We start from the raw sequence: 25,482 nt of genomic DNA, 5'->3' as shown, positions 1-25,482 counted from the left end.
CCCTTAAACTCTTTTGATCAAGATATTTGGACATTTCCTTTGTAATTCCTTCACGTTGTCCCGATTTGTTGTGTTATGTAAATTATCACCACAAAGAGCTATTAAAAGGGTCTGGGAAGAAAATGTAATTAGCGCCTTGATTCTGTCAATGAATGGCCAGATTGGGAGTTGGTAAGATTATTTATTATTTGTGCATTTACACGGTCCCAGCCATCTCTTGATGATGAAGGGCAATGTGAGAAATGTATAGCAAGGGCAGACTTAAGCAGTGTGGCACTGAGTAAGGCAGTGGAATAAGCAAGATAAGCACTTTGCACATTTTGCCCCAATATGCCGGTAACTGCAAAGGCCTGGATCAGCAAACTGCCTCTAATGGCACATTTTTCAGTTACGTAATACATCCATCTGGGAAGGGTTCCTTTTCACTGAACTACTCTCCTTTAAGGCTCCTTGTAACCTTCTGAGGCATAGCTCCTGAGAAAGAGGGTTCAGTTTCCTTTTCCATCCTTTCAGAGGGTCAAGTTTCCTAAAGGGAATGAAAAGTAGGAAAGTGTTTCCATTCTAAAACCTGAAGAAGACAGTATGCATATTTATCTCTCTTACTCCAAGCTAGAAGAGACCATTAGCCTCATCACTTAAATGGGTATTAAACAATAACAGACCACAGAAATAGGGGTCAACCAGCCTCTGCACTCTCCCCAGCAGCCTTCTACTGGCCAGGACACACCCAGAGGTGAGACTTTGTTCTGTGTACTGTGAGATAAGCTCACCACATCTTACCTAACTTTACATTGTGTTAAGAAACGCTTTCAATAAGATCTTTTTTTTTTTTTTTTGCGGTACGCGGGCCTCTCACTGCTGTGGCCTCTCCCATTGCGGAGCACAGGCTCCGGACGCGCAGGCTCAGCGGCCATGGCTCATGGGCCCAGCCGCTCCGCGGCTCGTGGGATCCTCCCGGACCGGGGCACGAACCCGCGTCCCCTGCATCGGCAGGCGGACTCTCAACCACTGCGCCACCAGGGAAGCCGTCAATATGATCTTCAGAAGGAGAAAATGCTTTCCAGAACATGTGTTCCTAAAGGATCACTCCATCTCCATATGACAGTGTAGTTGTCACTTGGATCTATGGATTTGTAGTCTTCATCAAATTAAAATATTATTTGCCAAACTCATTTTTAAATTTTTCTGCACCCTCCACCTTCTGAATCTCTAATTACACATATATTAGGTCACTTACTAGTTGTGATTTGATTTTTAAACTTTTTTCCCCTCTGTGCTTGTGTTTGGATGATTCCAATTAATGCATTTAAGGCACTGTATTTTTCTTTTCTTCCATAGTGTCTTAATCTGCTATTATCCAATCTAGTGAAATTTTCATTTCAGATATTGTGATTTTCAGGTCCAGAAGTTTCATTTGGGTTTTCTTTTCTTTTTTTTTGGGTGGGGGGGAGTTCTCTTTTCTTCTATTTTCCATATTATTCTCATTAGGTTCATGTCCTCCTTTAAAGCCTTGAACGTATTTACAGTAGCTATTTTAAAGTCTTTGTGTGCTAATTCCATCATCGGTGTCATTTGGGGTGTCCCTTTAACAGATTTTCTCCTGTTTTTGAGTTACATTTTACTGCTTCATCTGTCTGGTTATTTTTGATTGGATAGTGGACATTGTGAATGTTTCTTCATCGAGGACCTGGATTTTGTTGTCTTCTTTAAAGAGTGTTGTTTTATTTTGGTGGGCAATTAATTTAATTATAGAACAGCTTGATCTTTATGAATCTTGTTCTTAGGCTTTTTTGAAGCCTACCTAGAGTAGCCTTTACTCTCTGGCTAATTTAGCCCTCCTGCTAAGGCACCTGAATACCAGCATGTTCAGTGAGGTATCTCTGCTGTGGTCAGTCAGAAGTTGAATGACTTCTACCCCTGTGTGAACTTTGAGAATGGTTTGGCTGACAAATCTCTGGTAGTTGTTATTTCCCCAGTAGTTTTTCTTTTCTTTTTTTTTTTTTTTTAACTGAGATATGATTGACAGATAACACTGTATTAGTTTTCGGTGTACAACATAATGATTCAGTATTTCTATATATCCCGAAATGATCACCAAAACAAGTCTAGTTAACATCTGTCACCATACCTAGTTACACGATTTTATTTTCTTACGACGAGAACCTTTAAGATCTACTCTCTCAGCAACTTTCATTTACGAAATACAGTGTTATTAACTGTAGTCACCGTGATGTACATTACCTTAATGTTATTAACTGTAGTCACCGTGATGTACGTTACCTTAATGTTTTTTCTTTCCCTGGCTTTTGGAACCTCTCGCTATGCTTGTGCAGTTTCATATTCAGCCCAAGACTCAAGGGAACCCCTGTGTAGATTTCCGAGCCTCTTTCACCGTGTGGTTTCCTCTTTTTTGGTATTCTGCCCAGCAAATATCAGCCGCCTCAACCTTCCAAACCTCCAGCATGTTCTAGCTCCCCTCTTCAAATCCCTGCTCTGTGCCGTTGTTTTGAAAGTACTTCCAGGTAGAAAGCTGGGTGGGGATCATAGGGCTCACCTTCTTTGATACTTTTTTCTCAGGGAACACTATCCAATGCTGCCTATTGTAAAATGTCTGAAAAAAGGTTGTTTCAGGTATTTTGTCTATTTTTCTATTTATTTACAATGGGAGAGCAGGTCCTCTACCAAGTGCTGTTATGGCCAGAAGTAGAAGTCTTAGATACTTGTTACGTGTCATCTCATTTAATCCCCACGAACTCTGCTAGATGCCAGTTATCCCCATTTTACAGAATTGGCCTCTTTACATTAACTAACATGCCCAGGGTTAGGTAGCTAGTAAGCATTAAGGAGGGAGAACAGGTCCTAGTGTTATGGTTAATGACGTGTTTAGAGAAAGCGTAAATGTAGAATTAGGTACAGTGAAGCCCGAAGAGCTCTGCCTTGTGGCTGTATCTTCCCCTCTCTCGAGCCCTTGAGCTAAAAATACTCAAGTCATCTCATGAGACAGCTCCACTTGTCATGTATTATAATTATATTCAGATTTTAGTACTTTGGTAAAGGAGGAAGAGGCTCAGGAAAGGAAGGATTGATGGAACTGTCAAACCATTTCTTCTTTTTCCCAGTGTTCCATACAAAGTCCAGTTTCCATCTCAGAAATAAGGACTTCTAGCAAACAAGCTACAGATGTGTCAGGGGTTGGAACAGTTCTGCAATGAAGAAACTTTCAGGAGTAATTTTTTTTCTCCTTTTTTTGTTTCATTATTTGGATGGCATAACCTCTAGATAATTACCATCCCCTCACACTACAGTAAATATGAAAATAAGCTTCCCACCAAGCAGTTTATTATTTGAAAGCTGGAGACCACCCTCATTTTAAGCTGTGTGTATGGATTATTATTGGGGAAATTATTTCCCGAATGAAGCATGTTTGTCAAGTCAGCACGTAAGAGACTTAGAAACCCTTTGAAAACCATTCCTTCAAAGCTCTGCCTGCTTTGATTTGCCACAATATTAGTGAATGCTTGTTGCTTCCCCCATTTTTCAGCAGTGTTATAAAGATCGTTGAGGGCTTCCCTGGTAGCGCAGTGGTTGAGAGTCCGCCTGCCGATGCAGGGGACACGGGTTCGTGCCCCAGTCTGGGAAGATCCCACATGCCGCAGAGCGGCTGGGCCCGTGAACCATGGCCGCTGAGCCTGCGCGTCCGGAATCTGTGCTCCGCAATGGGAGAGGCCACAACAGTAAGAAGCCCGCGTACCGAAAAAAAAAAAAAAAAAGATCGTTGAGATTCACGGTCTTAGAGGAGATGGAAGACTTTTCATAAAGAAAATAAATCCTTTATTTGGAATATTTAACCTTTGATAAAGAAGGGAGTAAAACTAGCATTATTTAAATGTTTCACACATGCAGAGGACTGTTTGGAGTTCTAGAGACTGACGAATGAAGAAAAGTTTTCTTTTTTCATCTCCTAAACTTTAAACTGTGTTACAGTGTAAGGTTTTTCCTTTGAGTGTTACTGAGATGCAGTTGGCAAAGAAATTAAAATATGTAAAAGCCCCTATTTAAGGCAGCGACACTTTTTATCTCAACTGCACAAAATTCTACGTTCTGATCAACACATTTCTTGAGCATCTTTTATGGGCTAGTACTTTCATATGCATTGTTTCAGTCCTCACAACAGTGAGAAGAATATCGAGGGGCGAGGGGTGGAGAAGTGCAGTGACTTGTTTGTGCTCATTTAGTAACTGATGCTGGAGGTATTGGAATTCAGGTCTTCATACTTGCAGGTGGGAATCCAGGTAATTGCAGGTGTCTTGCAAAGTGCTCAGTAGGTAGAAGATAGTAGTGACTGATTCCTAAGTACCTGTCCCACATCATCGCTTATCCTTTTTTCACCATGTGTTAGTGATTTTAAGAAGCCTTCAGTCCTGGGCACATACACATGCATACTTGCACATTCCCTGAACTGACACAGTATGAATTCTCCTGTCATGGCAAAGGGTGGTATTACAAACTGTCCTTGATCCCTTCCTCAGTGAAGTAAAGTAACCTACCTCCTGACCATGGTTAAAGATACACTGAAAAAACATGAGTAAATATGGTAGATGCCAGAGAAGGTGGGATTCTCGGCTTCCCCAAATACTTTGTTACTGAGTGGGTGAAATAGTACTACAAGAGGTGTGCCATCCAGTGTTCCAGATGTTAATACTTGTCCCCGGCTGTGCTTCTGAGCATTGACCTCTGCATCCCCGACCCGGAGGCAAGCTTTCATAGAAGGGAGATCTGGGGTCTTAAATGGATGGCCCTCAGCAGCCAGCTGACTATTGTAGGATTTCAAGCTATGGATAATAATCAGATCCGCAGCCTGTCTGTGATTTTGTTCTGCATTTGATGTGTTCTGTAGTGGTGGGGACATTCATAAGCTGAGCTTAAGCTTTCTCCATTCTATTGACTTTATTAGTCTGCGTGCAGTTAGGTCATGAGATGGCTTTTCTCTTTGTATTCATAAATATTTAAAACTAGGAACTTCCCCCAAATCAAATTGCTTAGGCTTGATCCTTTGTCTAGCTTTTCTGAAGTCAAACGTATCTGTTAGTGACCAGGAAGTGGTTACATAAAAATCGAATTACTTTTTCCTGATTCAGATTCCTACACATCCACCTTTATCATCCAAGTTTTATTCTCCTTAAAGCAAAAGAGTTGAGCCAAGAGAAGTCAAGGATGAACATGACATTGACCGGATCTGAAACTGCTTCTACAAACTTATTCACCTATTCATACCATCTTCAAATAGAAGTGCCTCATGTAGGGTGTTATCACTTACCGACACCTTTTCAAAGCAGCTGGCAAGAATATTCTTACCATTCCTCAATTATTCAGTGTCTTCTTATCATCTAGTTTGAATATTAGAAATTTTATTTTCTATGACTTAGTGTAGAGGGCTGACCTTATTAGTGGATATACACCATTCGCTGGTAGTATAATTTGGAGGCAAATCACGTGATTATCAAGACGACCTATAAGATGCCCAAATTTATTTTTTAACTTTTAAAGCTCCATACAAATATGAGGGAGCATTATCTTCTTTTTATCCCTCTTCTATAAACATATTTTTCCCCTTAGAAATCACTCAATATATACTCTTTTCAACCAGAGAAAAAAAGATTTTTGTCATTTTCCCAATGGTCATCTTCCTGATTTTCATTCTGTTAAGTATTTCATGGTCACAAGGTCACTAAAATAATAATAACAACATTAAATGCCTTATTCTTCAGAGAATATAACAAACATTCAGTTTCCATTCTCTCTGGTTAAGTTTAGCAATTATGTACAGTAATTTCAGGATTTTGGAATTCCTTTCTTCCCAGAAAAGAATATTTCATTGTTTTGGCCCTGGTTTCATGTCTGAAACTTTTGAAACTGTTTCCAGACTGTTTAAAATTATCAGCAAAGCTGAGATTTTTAGAGGTCCCTAGAAGAAGACTGGTCATGCAGCATCCATTGTATAAAATGAGGCAAGCGTCGGAAAGAGAGAAAGGACAAGAAATAGAAAACAAATTATCTTCAGGCTTGTCTTCATTTTTCTTTCCTGGTAGTAACGCCTTTAGAATTAGAAAGACATATAAAGCAAAGTGTAGTAAATGAACACTGGATGATAATTTGTTTTCTAGTTCATTAACTTTGCTTTAAATTGACTTGAAACACAGGTAAGTACTCATCACAGCTGACACATTGACTTGAAAGTTGTAAAATGTGTGAATCAGTTCTGGAGGTATTTATAGCAAGGGTCCTTAACAACAGAAACCTTCTTCATATTCAAGATCTGTCTTAAGTAGGTCAATGATTTATTGCAGTGGTATTTTTTTGTGGTAATTGTCATTAACATTTAGAAGATATTTTTCTTGGGGCTTTACGTGTCGGTACGTATCTTTGCGGTGTTTCAAAAGTAGTCTTTGCTTTATTCTACATTTATCTTGTTTTTAAAACCCTTTGTGTTTTATGCCCTCTTCAAAATTAAGATGCAGGGTTGAAACTCAGGGCTCTAGAACATCTTTAACAGGTCTCTGCAAACCTCCCTTATGGCCTATTCTTGGAGCAGCGCCTAAGGGCAGTGCAGCTACTGCATTAGAGTCCCCTGGGGGTGTTTATTAAAATAGATTCTTCTGCCCAGCCCCACACCTACGGAGCAGTACTTCTGGGAGTGGAGGATGGGAAGCTGCCTTTTAAGCAGCTTCCCAGCGGATTCCATGCACACTCCAGTTTGAGAACTACTGCTTTTCGGTACATGCCAGAGGCTGTCTTGCAGTGTGATTCTCTAAAATGCGGTAAAGTGTTTGCTCCTTAGCAATATGGTTGGTGGAGGATTGAGTTTACCCAAAATGAATGCATTTCTGTTCATTTTGCCGCCTGTAAGTCCAGGTCCTAATCTAAAGATATTCCCCTTCAGTTGGACAGTTAATAATTCTCTTTGGTTTCCAGGTATTTATGAGCACGTTGATTTGTTAATGATTAAGGGGGTCGAGGTTGTTTTTCTCCTTAAGGAAGGTGAGAACAGAACACGCTCAGTCTTAAATTGTTGGACATTGCTGTAATACCTTTGTTATTCAGTGTTACAGTCTTGTTAAGTTTCCATCTATTTGTTAAGAACAAAACGGTTCTCTTGCTTGAGTCAGAAGTATTGGAAAAAATGTTCTGAACCTGAAGTCTGTGGATGGAATTCAGGGGTCTGTGAACTTGGATGGGAAGTAATTTTACATTTATCTTCACTGACCCCTAATTGAAATTTAGCGTTTCCTTCAGTTATGAATGTAGGCAACACACCACAGTAGTATAAGCTCTACCTGTGATTCTATCACCAGTAGAAAGCATAGGTATTTTCATACTCTATTGTTTGTTGTTGGAAGTATGTCAAGATACTGCTTATGCACTTCACTATGTCAGAATTATAGGAGTTATTAGACCAACTGCTTAAACTTATTATATAAATCTTATGCTATTGTATCATTTTAAAATTGTTTTGATAGTGGTATTTTTCAATCTATTGATTTCTGTTGAAATCTTATGTATTTTATGTTATGCATTTACAAATATTATTCTCAGAAGGAATCCAAAGGCTTCACTAGACTGCCAAGGGGGGGATTGGGTACAAAAAATGGGTAAGAACTCCTATACTGTGTCTTGTCTTAGGATGTCTTCATCCTAAACCATTTCCCTTTTTTTTTTTTTTGAGATCCATCTCTCAAATGAACTATTTTTCCTATTGTTACAGTTGTCTCATGTATTTTTTTTTTTTTTTACTGTAGCTGATTCCACTGGAACCCATTCTCTGTACACAACATACAAAGACTATGAGATCATGTTCCATGTTTCTACCATGCTGCCATACACACCTAACAACAAGCAGCAGGTAAGAGATCCTTGTGTCATCTGTGGGTTTTTTTGCCCTTGTTTCATCTCCCCCAGAAGCCTAAGTGGCAAGTTTATAAAATCTTAAACCAGAATTTAATGTTGCACCTGTCACAGCAGCAGGAAGCTTTGTACTTTGTGGAAGTAAGGAATAGCAAATGAGCTGAAAACAAATGAAGAGACACAAATTCTAGGTTAACAGCCAGCTGGATGGCTTTGTGAATTAATCATTTGCTTTTCACCCACGAGAATTGAGGTTTTCCTGAAATCTGAAAAGAACAAGTTGAAATCATGGTGATGAGATGACTCTGCAGGGTTGCAAAGAACACATATGAGTGGGTGAAATTTCATCTCAAGAGGCCAGTGTACAAAGCAGGAAAGTACTGATGTTTCATTTCAAATTTCAAAGGAGGTTTCCTCCACTAACTTGGAGAAAAATCAAAATGTCGATGGGGGCTCAGGAAAATGTTTTTTCTTGATGTGTTCTTCAGGGGACAACATAAGTAACAGTTGCATTTGTGTACCTCTTGTGTACCTCATACACAGAGTTTCTTTTAAAAAGATCTAAAAGCACAAGGCCTAGTACTAAAATGTAGTCTGTGAGATGATAAAATGCGAAAACTAAGAAATGGCAGATGGTTACAGAGCAAGATGGAAATGGTACTGTTTTAAAGAGTATGTGGTGGTAGTTGTTTTTAAAAAATGTTTTAAAACAAATGATACCAAACTGAAACTTAAAAGAACCAGAGAACTAACAGACTCTCCTTTCAGTAGCTGTTACAAACACAGCAGTCTAGTATCACTTCTGACCTTAAAACGGACATAGATTTTGTTATTGTCAATTGTTGTACTAACAGAACACAGGGCCAGCTGCAGAATGAATCACATCCTCTTTCACAGAATTTAACAAAATATGGATCGAATCTGAACACATCGTCACTTTAGGTTTGATTACATCACACATCTCAGTAACAAAATCTTGCCTCTTACGATTACCAAAGCAATCAAAACGTAGGAAGCAAAGCAATGAATCAGCTGTAAATCTGAAATAAACCTATTTTAAGATAAATTCCCCTGTCTGGAGTTTGTTGACAGTTTGTTTTATGCAAATTCCAAGTTCTAGATTTTTGAGAGGAAAATACCCTGCTAAGAAAAATATACTAAACTCACTCTGACCAGACAATAGAGAGAATTTAAGAACATCAATAAATGATCTTTAAAGGGGAGATGAAGGCTTATTCTACCTGATTGCTCAGCAGAGGAAGGTAACATGTGGGGGAATGGGAGTAAAAAATTTAGTAACAAGACTCAATTGTATATCCAGCTAAATGAATCAAAGGGCTGAGCTGAGTGAGTTGGCATTTAAGTGGACATCCATCCAAATTATTTAATTTGGGGTCCAATCAAGGCAAAAGTATTATGGTCCTGAATCAGAGTGAAAGAATAATTTGTATTCTACATATTAAGAAATTTAAAATTCTCTAGCTAAAGAATTTATTTCTTCTACATAGATTATGTTATGCTTGGAAAACCCAGAAAGAACGTGTCTTTGAAAATCTTTTTGCAGAAATTGGTTTATAAATACTGTCTTTTTTTCCATTATATATAATGTGAGATGGATAGGTTTATTTCTATTTGGGTCCTTTAGTAAGACAGTAACATTACATATCAGGCCGTATTTTGAAGGAAGAATGACATTGTATCAAAAAGACAATGGCACCTATGCAGGAATGACATATACATAGATTGTATTTGAGCTTGATAGGTTCAAGATTCTGAGGAGATTAATAATCTTTGATGATGGGTATATTTTATATAGCAATCAATACAGAGCAGCCTTTATTTCTGTAACATCTGATAATATTCCATGTCTAGAAATGAAGTACACAACCTCATTAGAAGATCGTTTGGGATGCTTTAAAATTCCTAAGGTTAAAAGTACATTTCCTGAACATTCTAACTCCCAATTCTCAACCCTAATCTAATAGGCTGTTGTTTCTCCCAGCTGGCAGCCAGTACTCAGTCACTGATTTTACTGATATGTAATCTGTGTAAGGTAAAGTCACTGGAGAATTTTTTTTTAAAGGTTTATAAATACAAGCTTATGTCTAATAGATAGTTTATATAAATGTCACGTTTAGTTGTTTTCCTCCTGGTAGGAGCCTCCACGTAATAAATATGAGTAATACAAATTTTGTTCAGTTTTTCTTCACATGATTGAGTTAAACTCCCTAATAACCCCTTCCTAGAGAGGCGCTGAGCTAGGATGATTTGGAGTGCCTGAATTTGAAAGCCACTTTTCCAAAACAGCGTTTAATGTGAAACAGAAGGTGGTCTTAAGTAGCTTTCACTGTAATTAAAGAAGCTATTTAAACCTGAAATTTAACCTGCTTTAACACTGTTAGAACATTTTGGAATATTATTAATTTCTGTATTCCCAGCTTGTGCCACAAAAAGTATTATCAGAAAAACACCTTAGCCACATTTCTTTAAATGAAGCTAATTAAATCAGAACATAAATTGCGTTGTAATTACTTTAGTCGTTCTCATCTTTAAAAAATATTCCCTATGGCAAGTTTCTTACATGAAAATGGAACAAAACTGTTGTTATGGAAACTGAAGATTTGGAGATGCTGGGACTTGGCGTAATATGCTAGAGATTAGTTAGATCTATTTGAATGGACTGTGTGTTTTATGCAAATTTCTGAATATTCATTTCCATATTCTTCCTTGGAGGGAATGATAAGACCTGCTAAAATATGGGCAATAACTGTAGGTTACCTCCCCTAATATGTACTGATTAATAATGAATGTTTTAAGTACAGTTACATAATGGAATCGGGAGTTACAAGCAGAGCGTTGTCATTTATGTCTCTTGCTTATGTTTTCTTTTAGCTCCTACGGAAGCGGCACATTGGAAACGATATCGTAACAATTGTTTTCCAAGAGCCTGGAGCACAGCCATTCAGCCCGAAAAACATCCGATCCCACTTTCAGCACGTTTTCGTCATTGTCAGGGTTCACAACCCCTGCACTGACAGTGTCTGTTACAGGTACTGGCTCCAGAGGTGGCTGGATGGCATTGGTGCGCGGTCACATCGAAGGCCCCCTCCAGCTCTGCTTTCTGAAGTTGCAGTGGGAAGTCTATTGCTATTTATTTGTGTCTTTAAACTATGCTTGCGGATGGCTGAATTCACAGGATGATGTAACCTGATGGCATTGACATCCCCCAGACGTGTTGGTTAGACACCTGCCGTTTCCATTTGCACCTCCTTCTTAGGTGGCATCCTTCATCCATGCCATCTGGACACCAGCTAATTACTCATGCTGCTAATTATATTTTGCTTTTGCCATGCCAAAAGCAGAGAAGAATGCTCATAATAAGTAGGGAAGAGAAGTTTAATTTTTTTTTAATTACTATTATTATTTTTAAAAAACCCAAACCCTTGCTTAGGGCTGACTTGATTACCTCTAACATTTCTGACTGCAATCTTAGGGGTATTTCTATGCTTTGTTAAGCATTTGGTGGAATGGTTTCAGTGTCCCTCGTTGACCTAGTCTCATGAGTATCAGAATTCAAGCATCTACCTGCAGAGGCCTCTGCAAGAATCCTGGAGAGGGTTGGTGTTGAAGAGGGTACGAACCTGTGATGCTGTGTTGACGTGAGTGTAGTGCCAAGAAGATGTGCGAGGATGTTCTAGCATTAGTAAGATGTCCTAATAGGAATCTATCCTTTCAAAATATGAAAGATTATCATATCTTTCCATCCCTAAAATTAAGAAGACAAGACTTTGTTAATTTTGGATTTTTGTTTTTGAATTAACAGAGCCACCTACACAGAAAGTGGCCAGTGCAGACTGATAATTGGTTTGTTGTGAGATCTACAACTGTCTAATCCCTAGGTGTAATGCAGGTTAAATATAGGAGAACAAGCAAGTTCAGGGAACAAAACAAGTCAAGGTTACATTGGACTCCTGCTGACTGCCATCATCCTTGCCCATTCCACAGTAACTACGTATGATGAGCTCTAATTAGAAGCCCAGCTCTGATCTAGGCACCTTATTTGTGTTACCTCATTTAATTTTTTTAAAAATTATTTTATTTATTTTTGGCTGCGTTGGGTCTTTGTTGCTGCACGCAGGCTTTCTCTGGTTGCGGCAAGTGAGGGCTACTCTTCGTTGCGGTGCACGGGCTTCTCATTGCGGTAGCTTCTCTTGTTGCGGAGCACAGGCTCTAGGCACGCGGGCTTCAGTAGCTGTGGCATGCGGGCTCAGTAGTCGTGGCTCTTGGGCTCTAGAGCGCTGGCTCAGTAGTTACAGCACACGGGCTTAGTTGCTCCGCGGCATGTGGGATCTTCCTGGACCAGGGCTTGAACCCTTGTCCCCTGCATTGGCAGGCGGATTCTTAACCACTGCGCCACCAGGGAAGCCCTCATTTAATTTTTAAAACCTCTGAGGTAGGTGCTGTTTTAATCCCTGTTTTCAGATGAGGAAATTTAAGCACTTGGGGGTAAGGTAACTTACACAAGGTCAGCCGGTACTAGGTGGAGTTTAGGTTTGAATGTACCAAGTCTGATTTTAGAGCCCAGTCTCTTAATGGCTCTGCCATGCTGTCTTCCTCCATGCCATGTGCAGTAGGGGTCTTTGCTGCCCCTGCTGCTGACGTACTAGCTATTCCTGAACTTCTCGGGTGCCAATATGAAAACCCCAGACCAGGGAGTTCTGTAGCTTCCTAGACTCAGTGGGTGGAAACTCAAACAAAGGAAACCTAGATCTGAAGCTTTTTCTCAAGAATATGGTCTCCAAAAGCTGCTTTATTTAGGTGTAAAAGGAAAGAATTAGTGCAGAACATTTGACTGTCATTGGGGTGGATAACTATTTGCATTTAGAAAATACCCCAAGCAATTGAAATGTTCTGTGTACTGGATTCGGGCAAAGGATTTCATACTACTTTGTAGATAGAAAACTAAACCCTTTTTGCAGTGGTCACTAGGAAGTTTGGGGAGTGGAAAGCTATGTACTTTCTTTTAAAAAGAGATTCTTCTTTTAAAGGTGTTTGTCTAAATAAAGTGCTGTCCAACAGAAATATAATTCAAGTCACATATCAAATTTATATTTTCCAATAGCCATATTTTTAAAGTAACAAGAAATAGGTAAAATTAATTTTAACAATATGTTTTTGACCCAATAGTATATTTTATTTACCTGATATATCCAAATATTATTATTTCAACACGTAATTTTTAAAAATTACTGAGATATCTTACGTATTTTTGGACTAAGACTTTGAAATCTGGAGTGCATTTTTGACTTACAGCTCATCTCAGGATGCTCAATTTTCATTGGAAATAATCTGTATTTAGATTTCATAAAATTTGCAATTGGAGAAGTAGATTCATAATAGCTTATTGGAAACATACTTTTTAAGTATGTCTCCTTCTCCTTCAAAGACTTTTGAAAAACTGAATCGAGTGTCAGTTTTTAAAATTGAATGTGATTTAATACTCTTTGGTCATACTGGCCACATTTCCAGTACTCAGGAGCCACAGGAAGTATGGCCAGTGCAAGTCTAAATAGACTGATAAGGAGCAAAGGTGTCTGAACCTTCTTAATTACTTGGCTGGATGAGTAAGTGATATCTGTTTTATTCTTTTCAAACCCTCCTTCCCAGCCTGAAACTCATGATTTTTGCTCTCTCTTTCTTGTTTTTAATCTCTCACCTGGAGAGCCCATCTTCTTAAGCCCACCTTGTGATGCTGGGAACCTTTGCAGGAGGACACTGGACACCCCTGCTCACAAGACATGGGCTAGTCTGGAGTTTCCCTAGTTGCCAAGCTTACTTGAAGACCCAGTGCACTGTGATTTTTGGAACTAAAGTAGTGATCTTTTCCTATTATAAACTTTGTGTACATGAATTTTTCTCAGTCCTTCTTAAACTCAGGTAGGTTTGTTTCCTGGGGTATGTGGTGATGCCAGGAGATGTTTAAAGGCCCAGAATAACTAGGGTACCTCTCTTGTAGTCTTTAATGCTTGGGGGAAGGGATGTTTATTTTCATGAGAAAATAAATGTATTATGAAGTAGAATGGAAAATTTGTATCAATTTTAAGATACCACGTGGGTCTTCAAAGAGTTTTTATACCTGTGGGCTTTTCTTATACATTGGCCCCTCCCCAAACTACTAGAGATGTGAATTTATAGGCCTCTTTCATTAGGGATACTCTGGTGGGAAAGCTTAGAGATGCATTTAATTTGTACAAATTATATTTAAATCTCATTTGTCTCTAAGAGGTGTAGTTAGAATAATTCAAAGCCTTTTCATCATTTAAAATCTCTTGTTCCCACTTTCTCCACTGTGAGCACTCACTTTTATGTACTGACGTCTACTTGGTGCCCAGAGTATGGAAAGTTATTTCCTCAAAGGAATCTCTTGCTCTAATTGTGTAGAGAATTGTGGGGTTAATACAGGCTAAAGATCCAAAGAACATTTAACTGAGAAAATGGGATTCGGTGTGTGTTTTGAAGCACAGATGGTGGGATTCAGTGGCAAAATGAGAATAATTCTGTGAGTCTAGGGGCGGAAAGTGGTATAGATGAACACGTAGACACAGGAAGGAAAGTGGACAGTACAGTAAGAAGGCTGTGCTGTCAGAGAGATGAGTGGGCAGTGGAAGCCCTTGGAATGCTCGGCCAGCCAGTAACACTGTATAAATAGTTCTAGGAAAATTTACTCACCGTCACCGTGCAAGGAAATTTATATACAGAAACACAAATTTAGGCTTTATTGTCATTCATTTATTTTTCACTAGTTCTTTACAGTCCTTATCAGAATATACTAGGTACCATTCTAGGCTCTGGGATTCAACGGGGGAACAAAGTGACAAAAATCCCTATAGTGAATATGGAAATGAGGCTCTGAAATAATGTGTGTTGTATCACCCTCGGAACTAGAAAGTTTATATAGGAAAAAATGACTAGTTTAAGTTAATGCCAGAGGCCAGTTAACCTTGAATAGTAGACATAGCCAAGAGCTCAGAAATTAATCACTAAGTCTGTGTACAAAAGCTTATTATGCCCATACCTGATAAGAGGACCCTGTGGTCTCTATTAGTTTACTTGTATCATTACAAAGAGCTTAATCGTCTGGTTTCAGTTGATAGAGCAGATTAGAAGCAACAAATCAAAAAGATGAGCCGTTTAGTGGCAAGGATGTACTGAAAGCATCAATAAGTGATTACCAGTAAGGGAGATGTAGAAAAACGATTCACATTAAAGGTACAAATTCAATAAGCATAGCAGTCTGGGGTCACTTGGTTTGGGACCAAACAACCAAATATCCGTCACTCACCCCGAGGGCCTCACTTTGTAAAAACATGGTGTAAAAACTTTGTCACCATTTTTTTTAACAGGTAATAAATTAATGGATCTAGGCATTGATCATCAAAGGCTGAAAACATCATAAAAAGAGATAAATGCGTGTCTCATAATGGAAGAATACAACCGCATCTCGGAATTAGTCTTATCCTCTCTTCCCAAAATTGAATGTGAATCCAATCAAACCTCTAGAGAGGCCAGGAAATACAAAAGACCAAAGAACATGTTTGTATTCAGCAAAATTCAGGCTCTGGACTATGTGACACATAGCCCAGTTTCTTCAACAAATAAATTGCAAGAAATAAAAGAGAAGTGGAGGGGCATTAACAGAATATAAAAATTTAAGATAAAATTAATTAATTGTAATGTATGGGCCTTATTTGGATTCATTTCAGACAGACTATTTAAAAATCTTAGGACATCTTAAACAATTGAAAGATAGAACTTTGATTCACTCTATGATGAAATTAAAGAATTATTGTTCATCTCAAAACTAGTATAGTAGTAAGTGGTTTTTATAAAGACTGTCTTCAAAAACAGATGTTAAATTGTGGTCAGTAACTATGTTTGGGAAGGTAGATGTATATGTTACTCCTCTCAGAAAGATTTCTGTATTCAGTGGTTAAGATGTAATAAATGTTAAAAGGAGTTAGAGTGATGTAGTATAAAAAGCACCTGGAATCAGACCAGACAGTTAAACATATCAGATTTTAAATTTCCCTTTCTGTTCAATGGAAGGTGGCTTGACATCTACCTGAAATCCCATAAGTAAAGTATCTGGTGTAGGCAGGGAGTGTTGTGTATGCACATTAAATGACCATGCCTTTTTCTTCTTTTCTCCTCTTGAATAAAAATAAATAAATATGCAAGCTTCAACCAGGAAGAAAAATAACAAAGGTGGAAATTTCTTTCAGAAAGTCTATTCCAAGCCATCATTAATCAGCATCCCTGTTGTCCCATGTAGCTGACCTTTCTAAGACAAAACTCTGAATATGTCACTCTTTGTGCTTAAAAACATTTAGGGCAACTTTTTTTTTTTTTTTTTTGCAGTACACGGGCCTCTCACTGCTGTGGCCTCTTCCCTTGCGGAGCACAGGCTCCGGACGCGCAGGCTCAGCGGCCATGGCTCACGGGCCCAGCCGCTCCGCGGCACGTGGGATCTTCCCGTGCCGGGGCACGAACCCGTGTCCCCTGCGTTGGCAGGCGGACTCTCAACCACTGCGCCACAAGGGAAGCCCCATTTGGGGCAACTTTGAGACTCCCCAGCATAGCCTACTTCATGGAGCCCTTCAGGTCTGGCCTCTCTTGTCCCTCGGCGTCCACTGGCACCTCTCCCAGTCCTCCCCCCAGCATAGAGCTACTTACAGCCCCTCCTCTCTGCACATGCCACTCTCTGGGCAAGAAGGCCTCTTCTCACACACCCCTGCCACTTTCATCTAATGAACGCCTGCTCTTCTTTTCTCTGGGAGTGCTCCCCAGACCTCCCAGGACTGGATAAAGTGCCGTTCCGAAGTGTTTCCAGTAGCGCACTACACCTCCCTAGGAGAGCACTCACACCACGAGCGGTAGCCCCACCAGGCTTTGAGCTTCTGCAGTGCTGAGCCTGTGACATCTCATCCTTGGTCCTGGCGTATAGTCGGTGCCCAGTGAGTGCTGGTGATTGAAGACTATTAGACGTGGAGAGGCCCCAAGAGGGAACAGTGAGCACACGTTTGTTCTGCCACTCATCTTTCCTGTCGTTTGCCAAGGTCTGCTTTCTTGGAAAGCTCCCCAAGCTGGCAGTCTGATCTAAGCTTCAAGGGGAAACTTCCCTCTACTGTTTTGATGCTAAGTTCCCTTCCTTTTAAACTTCATTGTTGATTGCTGTTTCCATGGTGCTTCAGAAGTTCAAGCGTCTTATTCTTCTCACTCTTTTTCATTGAGACCTCTGTTCAGATGTCTCTGGAACATTCCCATGTATCAACTTGCTACTTCATCCAAGGTCTTTGATGCCAACAAACGCCCAGGCTCACTAGAAACAGCCTATAATGGTGGTCTCTGGCCATGTGACTCTTGTGGATGGTCCCTTTTGCAAGCACTTCAAGAGTGGAAGATTCCACACTCAGGGAATAAGTGTGGTCTTGTCACACTGCTGGCCATCCAGAAGCTCAGATTCCAGTCCTGGCTTTCTCTAACAAGCTCTGGGCAAATCATTTTACTTCTCTGAGTCTGTTTCCTGGAGCAGTGAAGAATGTCTACCAGCTGTTCAAAAGGAGGTTCAGGGATGTGTCAAATGAGAGTGAAACAGAACACCTTCCTGCTCCCTCAGTCGTACTCCGAGATTTGGGGAACAGAACAGATTTTTGTGTTAAAATGAATACAGATATTCTTCAGTAGAATGCAAAATCAAGATGAGTGTTAAGATGAAACTCAAGATTTTATTGGCAGAGTTTGAGGAACCCTGACTTCTCCAAGTCCCCCACCCCCCAGTGCTAACTTTCCATAACTGTTTCAGCCTCTGATCTTCTGTCTGTTCTGTCATCTAGATAACCCTCTTGAGTAGAACATAGTAGGCCTTGACAATGCTGAGCAAATAAGGCATGGCTATAATTTTAAAGAATGTATTATTTCTAAGGAGATACAATATTGCATACTAGGTGAACATAAATGTAGACAAGAAGCCCTTTGGAATCTGCTTTTAAAAATAGCAAAAACCGGGCTTCCCTGGTGGCGCAGTGGTTGAGAGTCCGCCTGCCGATGCAGGGGACGCGGGTTCGTGCTCCGGTCCGGGAAGATCCCACATGCCGCGGAGCGGCTGGGCCCGTGAGCCGTGGCCACTGAGCCTGCGCGTCCAGAGCCTGTGCTCCACAACGGGAGAGACCACAGCAGTGAGAGGCCCGCGTACCGCAAAACAAACAAACAAAAAAAACAGCAAAAACCATTTATAATTAATACACCTCAAGTATCTGAAATTCTAGAATTCTAGAAAGGCTTCTTAGGAAGGCAAAAATATTCTCTCAACTTAAAACAGGCCTTATTAAGAGTTCAGAATTGGTGGCATCTAAATTAATGAGCTTTTAACCTTGTAGAAAACCTTGAAAGTTAAATTTACCCAAAACAAAACGCTTTATTTGAAAAGGACGTTCTAGGGTATCATCTTCCTCATCTTCTTCTGTGAGGATTCTATTTCTAATGATACAAAGCTGATTTTAGTGTCTGTATCATTTACCTCCCGACCATGATGAATCACTGATAATTATATGTTAAGGGTTCAGTCTTTTCCCTCATAGCTCATTCTAGAGGCTTCTAATTATTGGTGGGTTTTCAGTATATGTTTGTCTAAAGTCCTATTAGTTAATAAATCTATAGATAACCAGTGAATTTAAGGGGCAAGTGGATGGATGGTCCTCATATCGACACCTTCTGCTAAGCATTTTCTTCTCCTTATTTAAAATAAAATCACAGCTGTTTCTTGAGAAAGAATAATGATGTGAAATTAGCAAGAGAAGAAATTGCCAATTTAAAAATGAAAGATATTAAATATTTCTGGATCCTTATGGGATTCCTCTTAGAAAAGCTAGCAAATCTGGATATTAGCGTCATCTGCTTGACTTGAAAAAAAAATAGCATAATCAAATTAAAATTATACAGCTGTCAGCATTCAAGCCAGACAGTTCACATTAGACAAGAAAAATTGCCTTTCTAATACTGATGTAATTAGGCTATCACGCATGTGGAGGTTTCTGTGAATTCTCATCTCCAGTTAGAAAATGGGATGTTGCTTGCCACCTTTCTTTGTCGTGAAGTGAACTAGGTGGTCTTCTTTTTTTTTTTTTTTTAATGAATTTGTGAAAAGCCATTTTCAGAAATAGGCCGTCTCGTGGCATTTTCTAACAAAATATATAGTTTGTCTTCTGAGGTTGCCGACTTTTATTTATTTATCCTATTTTCACAAGCAAAAATCATTTTCTGAAAAGCAAAGCTGAATATCTTCAAGCAAACCCTTGAAATAAAGAAAAAATAGCACAGCAGAGCTCTTCAGTTTCATTTGAAAGATGCACACTCTCTGATTATGTCCTTTCCATTCTGGGAGTTCTGGAGAAACACATTTTATGTTGCTCTGCTAATACTTACTACAGTTGCATAATTGACTCACTTTTAAATAATTAGATAATTTGAAAAGGGGATGTTTGACCTGTTAGACTCTTCATTTGCAGCCCTCTCAAGCTTTGCTGAGGTCCTGGAAGGAGATCTTGAAATACGATATAAAACACACAGCCTATCTCCATTTAATTTCTGTCGTTGTTGTTATTATTGTTTTAGGAAAAACTTAGTCTTTTTCCTTTTGAGATTAAAAATAATAGGTTCTTACAGATGCCTGTATGATCCTTTTCTTAGTCCCAATTTTAGCAGTGTAGATGCAGAGGAAATGACTGGAACAGGCTTTCTGTTTTGTTTTGTTTTTTTAAACATCTTTATTGGAGTATAATTGCTTTACAATGGTGTGTTAGTTTCTGCTTTATAACAAAGTGAATCAGTTATACATATACATATGTTCCCATATCTCTTCCCTCTTGCGTCTCCCTCCCTCCCACCCTCCCTATCCCACCCCTCTAAGTGGTCACAAAGCACCGAGCTGATCTCCCTGTGCTATGCGGCTGCTTCCCACTAGCTAACTATTTTACGTTTGGTAGTGTATATATGTCCATGTGGAACAGGCTTTCTTAAATCAGTCTTGCTTAAAGGAATGGGAAAAGGAGCCTAGTCTCACAAATAGTCAGACTCCCATACCAAAAGTAGAGAATTGGGACCAAAGTTTAAAAATATGATTTTAAAGCACAGTTGCTCTTACCAAAAAAAATCATAATCTCTTTCTGTTACTCAGATTTCAAGTTTTGTTTTAAAATTATGCTCTTTGATCTGGTTGCTTAAGGCCTGACACATAGGACAACAAATAATATTTGTTTAATTTCTTTTAAATTTAATCCATTTCTCTTATGTCAAGCATCTGTGGATATTTTCATCATAAGCTGACTGCTATGGGCATCATATCTAAAATGGGGATAACATTTATGTTCTTACATAATCTGTGCTTGTTCTGAAAGGTTATATGGTTATAGTAGCCACCCCCCTCCCCACTTTGGAAATAATCACTAGGGATTTAAAATGTTATCTACTATGAAGAATATTACAATAAATCTTTTTTTTCATGGAGTTATGGTTGATTTAAATTTTTAGTTTAAGCTTTTTGGGTATTTTGACCTAGAAAAAATTTTGTTCTATAAATCCAAAATATGAGTGAATGAAAAGTATGCACATGTTAAGTAGAAGTGTGTGTTGTTTCTTGTGGGACGATGACAGTTATTTTCCTCTGAAGGGCATCTTTGTCTTTGAGAAAGTGTATTTTATTCTCATGCTGTGAGTCTGAGAAGTATTGACAAGCCTCTTTCTCATTGATCTTTGCTTTGTCTCTTAGCGTGGCCGTCACCAGGTCCAGAGATGTGCCTTCCTTTGGACCTCCCATCCCCAAAGGGGTCACTTTCCCTAAGTCAAATGTGTTCAGGGACTTCCTTTTGGCCAAAGTGATTAATGCAGAAAATGCCGCTCATAAGTCGGAGAAGTTCCGGGCCATGGCAACCCGGACACGTCAAGAATACCTGAAAGATCTGGCAGAAAAGAATGTCACCAACACCCCTATTGACCCGTCCGGCAAGTTTCCGTTCATCTCTCTGGCCTCCAAGAAGAAAGAAAAGTCTAAGCCATACCCAGGAGCTGAGCTCAGTAGCATGGGGGCCATTGTGTGGGCTGTCCGGGCCAAAGACTACAACAAGGCTATGGAGATAGACTGCCTACTCGGGGTCTCCAATGAGTTCATCGTGCTCATCGAACAGGAAACAAAGAGCGTGGTTTTCAACTGTTCCTGCAGAGATGTGATAGGGTGGACCTCAACCGACACCAGCCTCAAAATCTTCTACGAGCGAGGTGAATGTGTGTCAGTGGAGAGTTTCATTAACAATGAGGACATCAAAGAGATTGTCAAAAGGCTTCAGGTCAGTGTTTTCCTTCCACTTACCTACATGCATGTCCCTTTCATAGTACAGACTAGAGCTAAGTTACAGAAGCTTGTTCTGTTTTATTAGCTCCTCTGAAAACTCCCTTAACAATGCGAAGGAACACAGAGTTTATGTCACACTTGCTTCCCATCATTTTTTTCAGAAGGAAAAGTAGTAGAACAAATGGGGGAAGACACACTGACTGTGCATTTTTTGTTGGAAACTCATTTGCGTGTGACCTGATCCCATTGCCTTGTGACTGATGTAGCCCAACCAATCTGCTTTAGTTGGTGAAAAGAATTGTTGGATTGGGTATCTGCTGCTTTGAATGTCTGTCTTAAGGGCAAAATGAGTAGCAGAATACCGTTTTTCTTTGCTGCCAGCTCCCTGTAGGTCTCTGAGAAGCCGTTGAGACAAGTGTGTTCTTTTCGGCCTAATGAATGGAGATTAGTGAAGGCAGAATAACCAGGCTGCTCTTCAGCTGGCATTAGGGTATTCAGAAATAACCCTGCTTTCCATGCGTACCACTGAAGACCCTGTTGCATTCATTAAACTGTGTATCTTTTGTTTCTTTGTCTAGTTCGTGTCAAAAGGCTGTGAATCGGTGGAGATGACTCTGCGAAGGAATGGGCTGGGACAGCTTGGCTTCCACGTCAACTACGAGGGCATCGTGGCAGATGTGGAGCCCTACGGCTATGCCTGGCAGGCAGGGCTGAGGCAGGGCAGCCGGCTGGTGGAGATCTGCAAGGTGGCGGTGGCCACTCTGAGCCACGAGCAGATGATTGATCTCCTGAGAACATCTGTCACGGTGAAAGTTGTCATTATCCCCCCACATGATGACTGCACCCCACGGAGGTAGGTCTGAGAGTCCAGGGCCATTTGTGTACCGTGGAGAACATCCCCAACTGGGTCAGAGTGTAGGAGGTTATGAAGAGCGCTAGGTTACGATGCGATGCTGAAAGTTCCCTCCATGGAAAGTCTGACTCAGGACAGAGCTCCCTTTCAGCATGTGGCAGCAGCAACTGGAAAGAATCACTAACTTGGACCATTCACAGAATTTACATCTCTGAGTATATAAAGTCACCATTACAGATAGAGATGTCCGGTAACATCCATTTTAAACATCTTGCACCAGTAGCTGAGAAACAGTGAACACTTAATGTTGAAAAGAGACGCAGCGTGACCAAGTGTTAGACTTTTTTCTTTTATGTTCCATGACACTCTTATTGCCCCAGATCTCCCACTTGTAGCCAATTGCTGTCCAAAACTCAAAGTGCTGTTTTTGACGCCTGCTCTCTCAGCCTGGAGGGCTGAATGTGACTTACCAAGCTTTTCCTTAACTGCATCTGCATGTGTCAGAAATTGGCTTCAAATGAGCTGGTCCTGCTTGTGATGCTTGGGCAGTTTGGTTCCCGGACTTTCCCAAAGGGAAGCCCAGGAGCTCCCCGCCCCTCCCAGCTCCTGCCAAACCAGCAGCACTGTTGAAAATTTAATTTCTCTGTCTCTGAGGAGGTTTCCTGATGGAACAAATTTAATCAACTGTTTCTTTTCTCCTTTGGGCATGCACATGCTGTTTTTGCTGGGTTTTTTTTTTTTTTTTTTAAGCTGTTAATTTGCTTTGAACCCATTATTTTCTAAGAGTTTCTGTTAAGCTTCGGCAATTAATTCTTAGGCTTTCTAAAGCCAAGACAATATTCTTTATGCTATTTTTTCCCCCAAAACATGACCAGTCCTACACCTGAGCTCTCATAGATTCATGAACATCAGATGGCAGAATGTGTAAACAGTTATGAGGGGTTATTTGTGCCCTTTCAAAAGTAAGCACAATGACAATATCAATGTACTTCAGTTCTTGAAACCAAGTGTTATAGACCACACTGTGCTTGGGATGGTATTTAATACTGCTTACCTCCTAGATGGCCCAGAGATTATGTGCTGATGTCAGAATGTGGTGAGAATCCCTTTGTCTGATAGTTTTAAGAAATACTCCCATTCGGATGACTGGATTTCCCTGGAAACCAGAATTTATATCCAGAACTTTTTGTTTTAGCCGTCTTGAGGGCAGGGAGGGTATATTCTGAAGGTGCTGCCTTCGTTTCCTCAACCACATCGTATTCCAGAACTTTTTGTTTTAGCCGTCTTGAGGGCAGGGAGGGTATATTCTGAAGGTGCTGCCTTCGTTTCCTCAACCACATCGTATTCCAGAACTTTTTGTTTTAGCCGTCTTGAGGGCAGGGAGGGTATATTCTGAAGGTGCTGCCTTCGTTTCCTCAACCACATCGTATTCCAGAACTTTTTGTTTTAGCCGTCTTGAGGGCAGGGAGGGTATATTCTGAAGGTGCTGCCTTCGTTTCCTCAACCACATCGTATTCCAGAACTTTTTGTTTTAGCCGTCTTGAGGGCAGGGAGGGTATATTCTGAAGGTGCTGCCTTCGTTTCCTCAACCACATCGTATTCCAGAACTTTTTGTTTTAGCCGTCTTGAGGGCAGGGAGGGTATATTCTGAAGGTGCTGCCTTCGTTTCCTCAACCACATCGTATTAACGTTAAGTATTCTGCTGAACCACAACTCAAGAATGACTCGAGGGTGATCAGAAAGGCAGCTGGGTCCTTAACAACGCTCTCCAAGCGCTCTGTGATTCTCCTCCTCTTCCTCTTGTCTGTTTTCCATCCCGAGGTCTTTCCTACAAATTGTCTGCTTTATAGTTTATATGTCTAAACAGGCGTCTGTAAACTGGAGAAGATAACCAAGCTGTGTAACTTGTCAACCTTAGACAGTACAGAGTTAGAGACACTGGTCTAAGGACTAATCTACTCAGGAGGAAGCCTGTAGATCTTGGGACACTGTCTTGTCTGCTCAGGGGGCTTTCCCCGTGTTTCTAAGCTCTTCAGTTCGTATGGGGGAGAGGGAAATAGGTGTGTGTGAGTGTATGAGGAGATAGGATGGCATGGGCAACATTACTGACATTGAATTGTGAATAGTAGTTACTAGAAAGATAGGTCCAAAGGCCTGGCCCTGGACAGATGATAGGTCCATGACAGGAAGTGATTTGTCTACAGCAAAATACTAGGCTAGGTACGTCTTCTGTGGTGTATTGCTAAAAACAACTAATATTTGCTGAGTATTACTTTAATGTGCCAGACCCTAGGAAAAACGCTTTTATATGGATCAGCACATCTAATCCTTATAACGACCCTATGAAGTAGTAGTATTAATATTACTCCTAATTAAAGGAAACCAACACTCAGGTTAGTAACTCCCCAGCCTCATCTGGCAAATTCAGGTCTAACTTCAGAATCCAAACTCTTGGGGCTTCCCTGGTGGCACAGTGGTTGAGAGTCCGCCTGCTGATGCAGGGGACATAGGTTCGTGCCCCTGTCCGGGAAGATCCCACATGCCCCGGAGCGGCTGGGCCCGTGAGCCATGGCCGCTGAGCCTGCGCGTCCGGAGCCTATGCTCCGCAACGGGAGAGGCCACAACAGTGAGAGGCCCGCGTACCGCAAAAAAAAACCCAACAAAAACAGAATCCAAACTCTTAACTTTGTATGCTTGGGACCCAAATCCTTTCCTATGTACCAGCATAAGCAGAGATATGATGGTAAACTGGCTTTTTGTTGGGGAAAAGAACCTTGATTTGTAGTATTTGCTGTATTTGTCTTCATCTCCCAGCACCAATTCTGGGGCATCATTGTCATCCTCTCATAGCCAGGGAGCTGGCAGTGACGGGACAGAAGAGTGTTAGGAACCTGCCCCCATTAGAGCGCGGGATGGGGGGCTGGGCTGAAGGAGCAGCGCACCGCACAGCCCCTCAGGCCTCGGAGACACACTCTGCCCCTTGCCCTAGAGTTTCCACCCGAAAAGCCACCGTCATACCTTCTAGGTGGGTCTGAAATGATGCCCTTGATACCTCTGGAGGACTAGAAGCCTGCTCTCCCCTTCCCTCCTTCAGAAACAACTTGAAAGGAATAGTTGAAGCATTAACACTTTGGTACAATTTTCAACAAAATAAGACAATGCTCTTCTGTCAGTTTTTTCCTCTCCTCCGCACTTCACACTCCCACGGCTGTTGTCCTTGCAGCTAATTACTCTGCTCTTTGACTAGTCACTCTCCTGTCTGTCAGCTGGTGCTGCTGCCAGGAAGAGCAGGCCTCCTGGAAATACGCTGCCCTCCGTCCCCCGC

General features: G+C 40.6%; 1 protein-coding gene across 5 annotated transcripts in view; it reads left to right on the top strand.

The window, feature by feature from the left end:
• The window catches only part of SIPA1L1 (signal induced proliferation associated 1 like 1), a 143,961-nt gene that overhangs the window by 41,189 nt on the left and 77,290 nt on the right, over positions 1 to 25,482 (top strand). For all 5 annotated transcript variants that reach the window (XM_065900642.1, XM_065900633.1, XM_065900625.1 and 2 more), the window contains exons 5-8: positions 7,797 to 7,900; positions 10,795 to 10,952; positions 20,726 to 21,299; positions 21,883 to 22,157. In XM_065900642.1, coding sequence (XP_065756714.1) covers positions 7,797 to 7,900; positions 10,795 to 10,952; positions 20,726 to 21,299; positions 21,883 to 22,157 — 1,111 coding nt within the window. The remainder of the gene's footprint in view (positions 1 to 7,796; positions 7,901 to 10,794; positions 10,953 to 20,725; positions 21,300 to 21,882; positions 22,158 to 25,482) is intronic.

Source organism: Phocoena phocoena, chromosome 2 (genome assembly GCF_963924675.1).
Source record: "Phocoena phocoena chromosome 2, mPhoPho1.1, whole genome shotgun sequence".
NCBI lineage: Eukaryota > Metazoa > Chordata > Mammalia > Artiodactyla > Phocoenidae > Phocoena > Phocoena phocoena.
The sequence above is the reverse complement of the archived record's forward strand: the minus strand, read 5'-3'. Positions and strand labels throughout refer to the sequence as shown.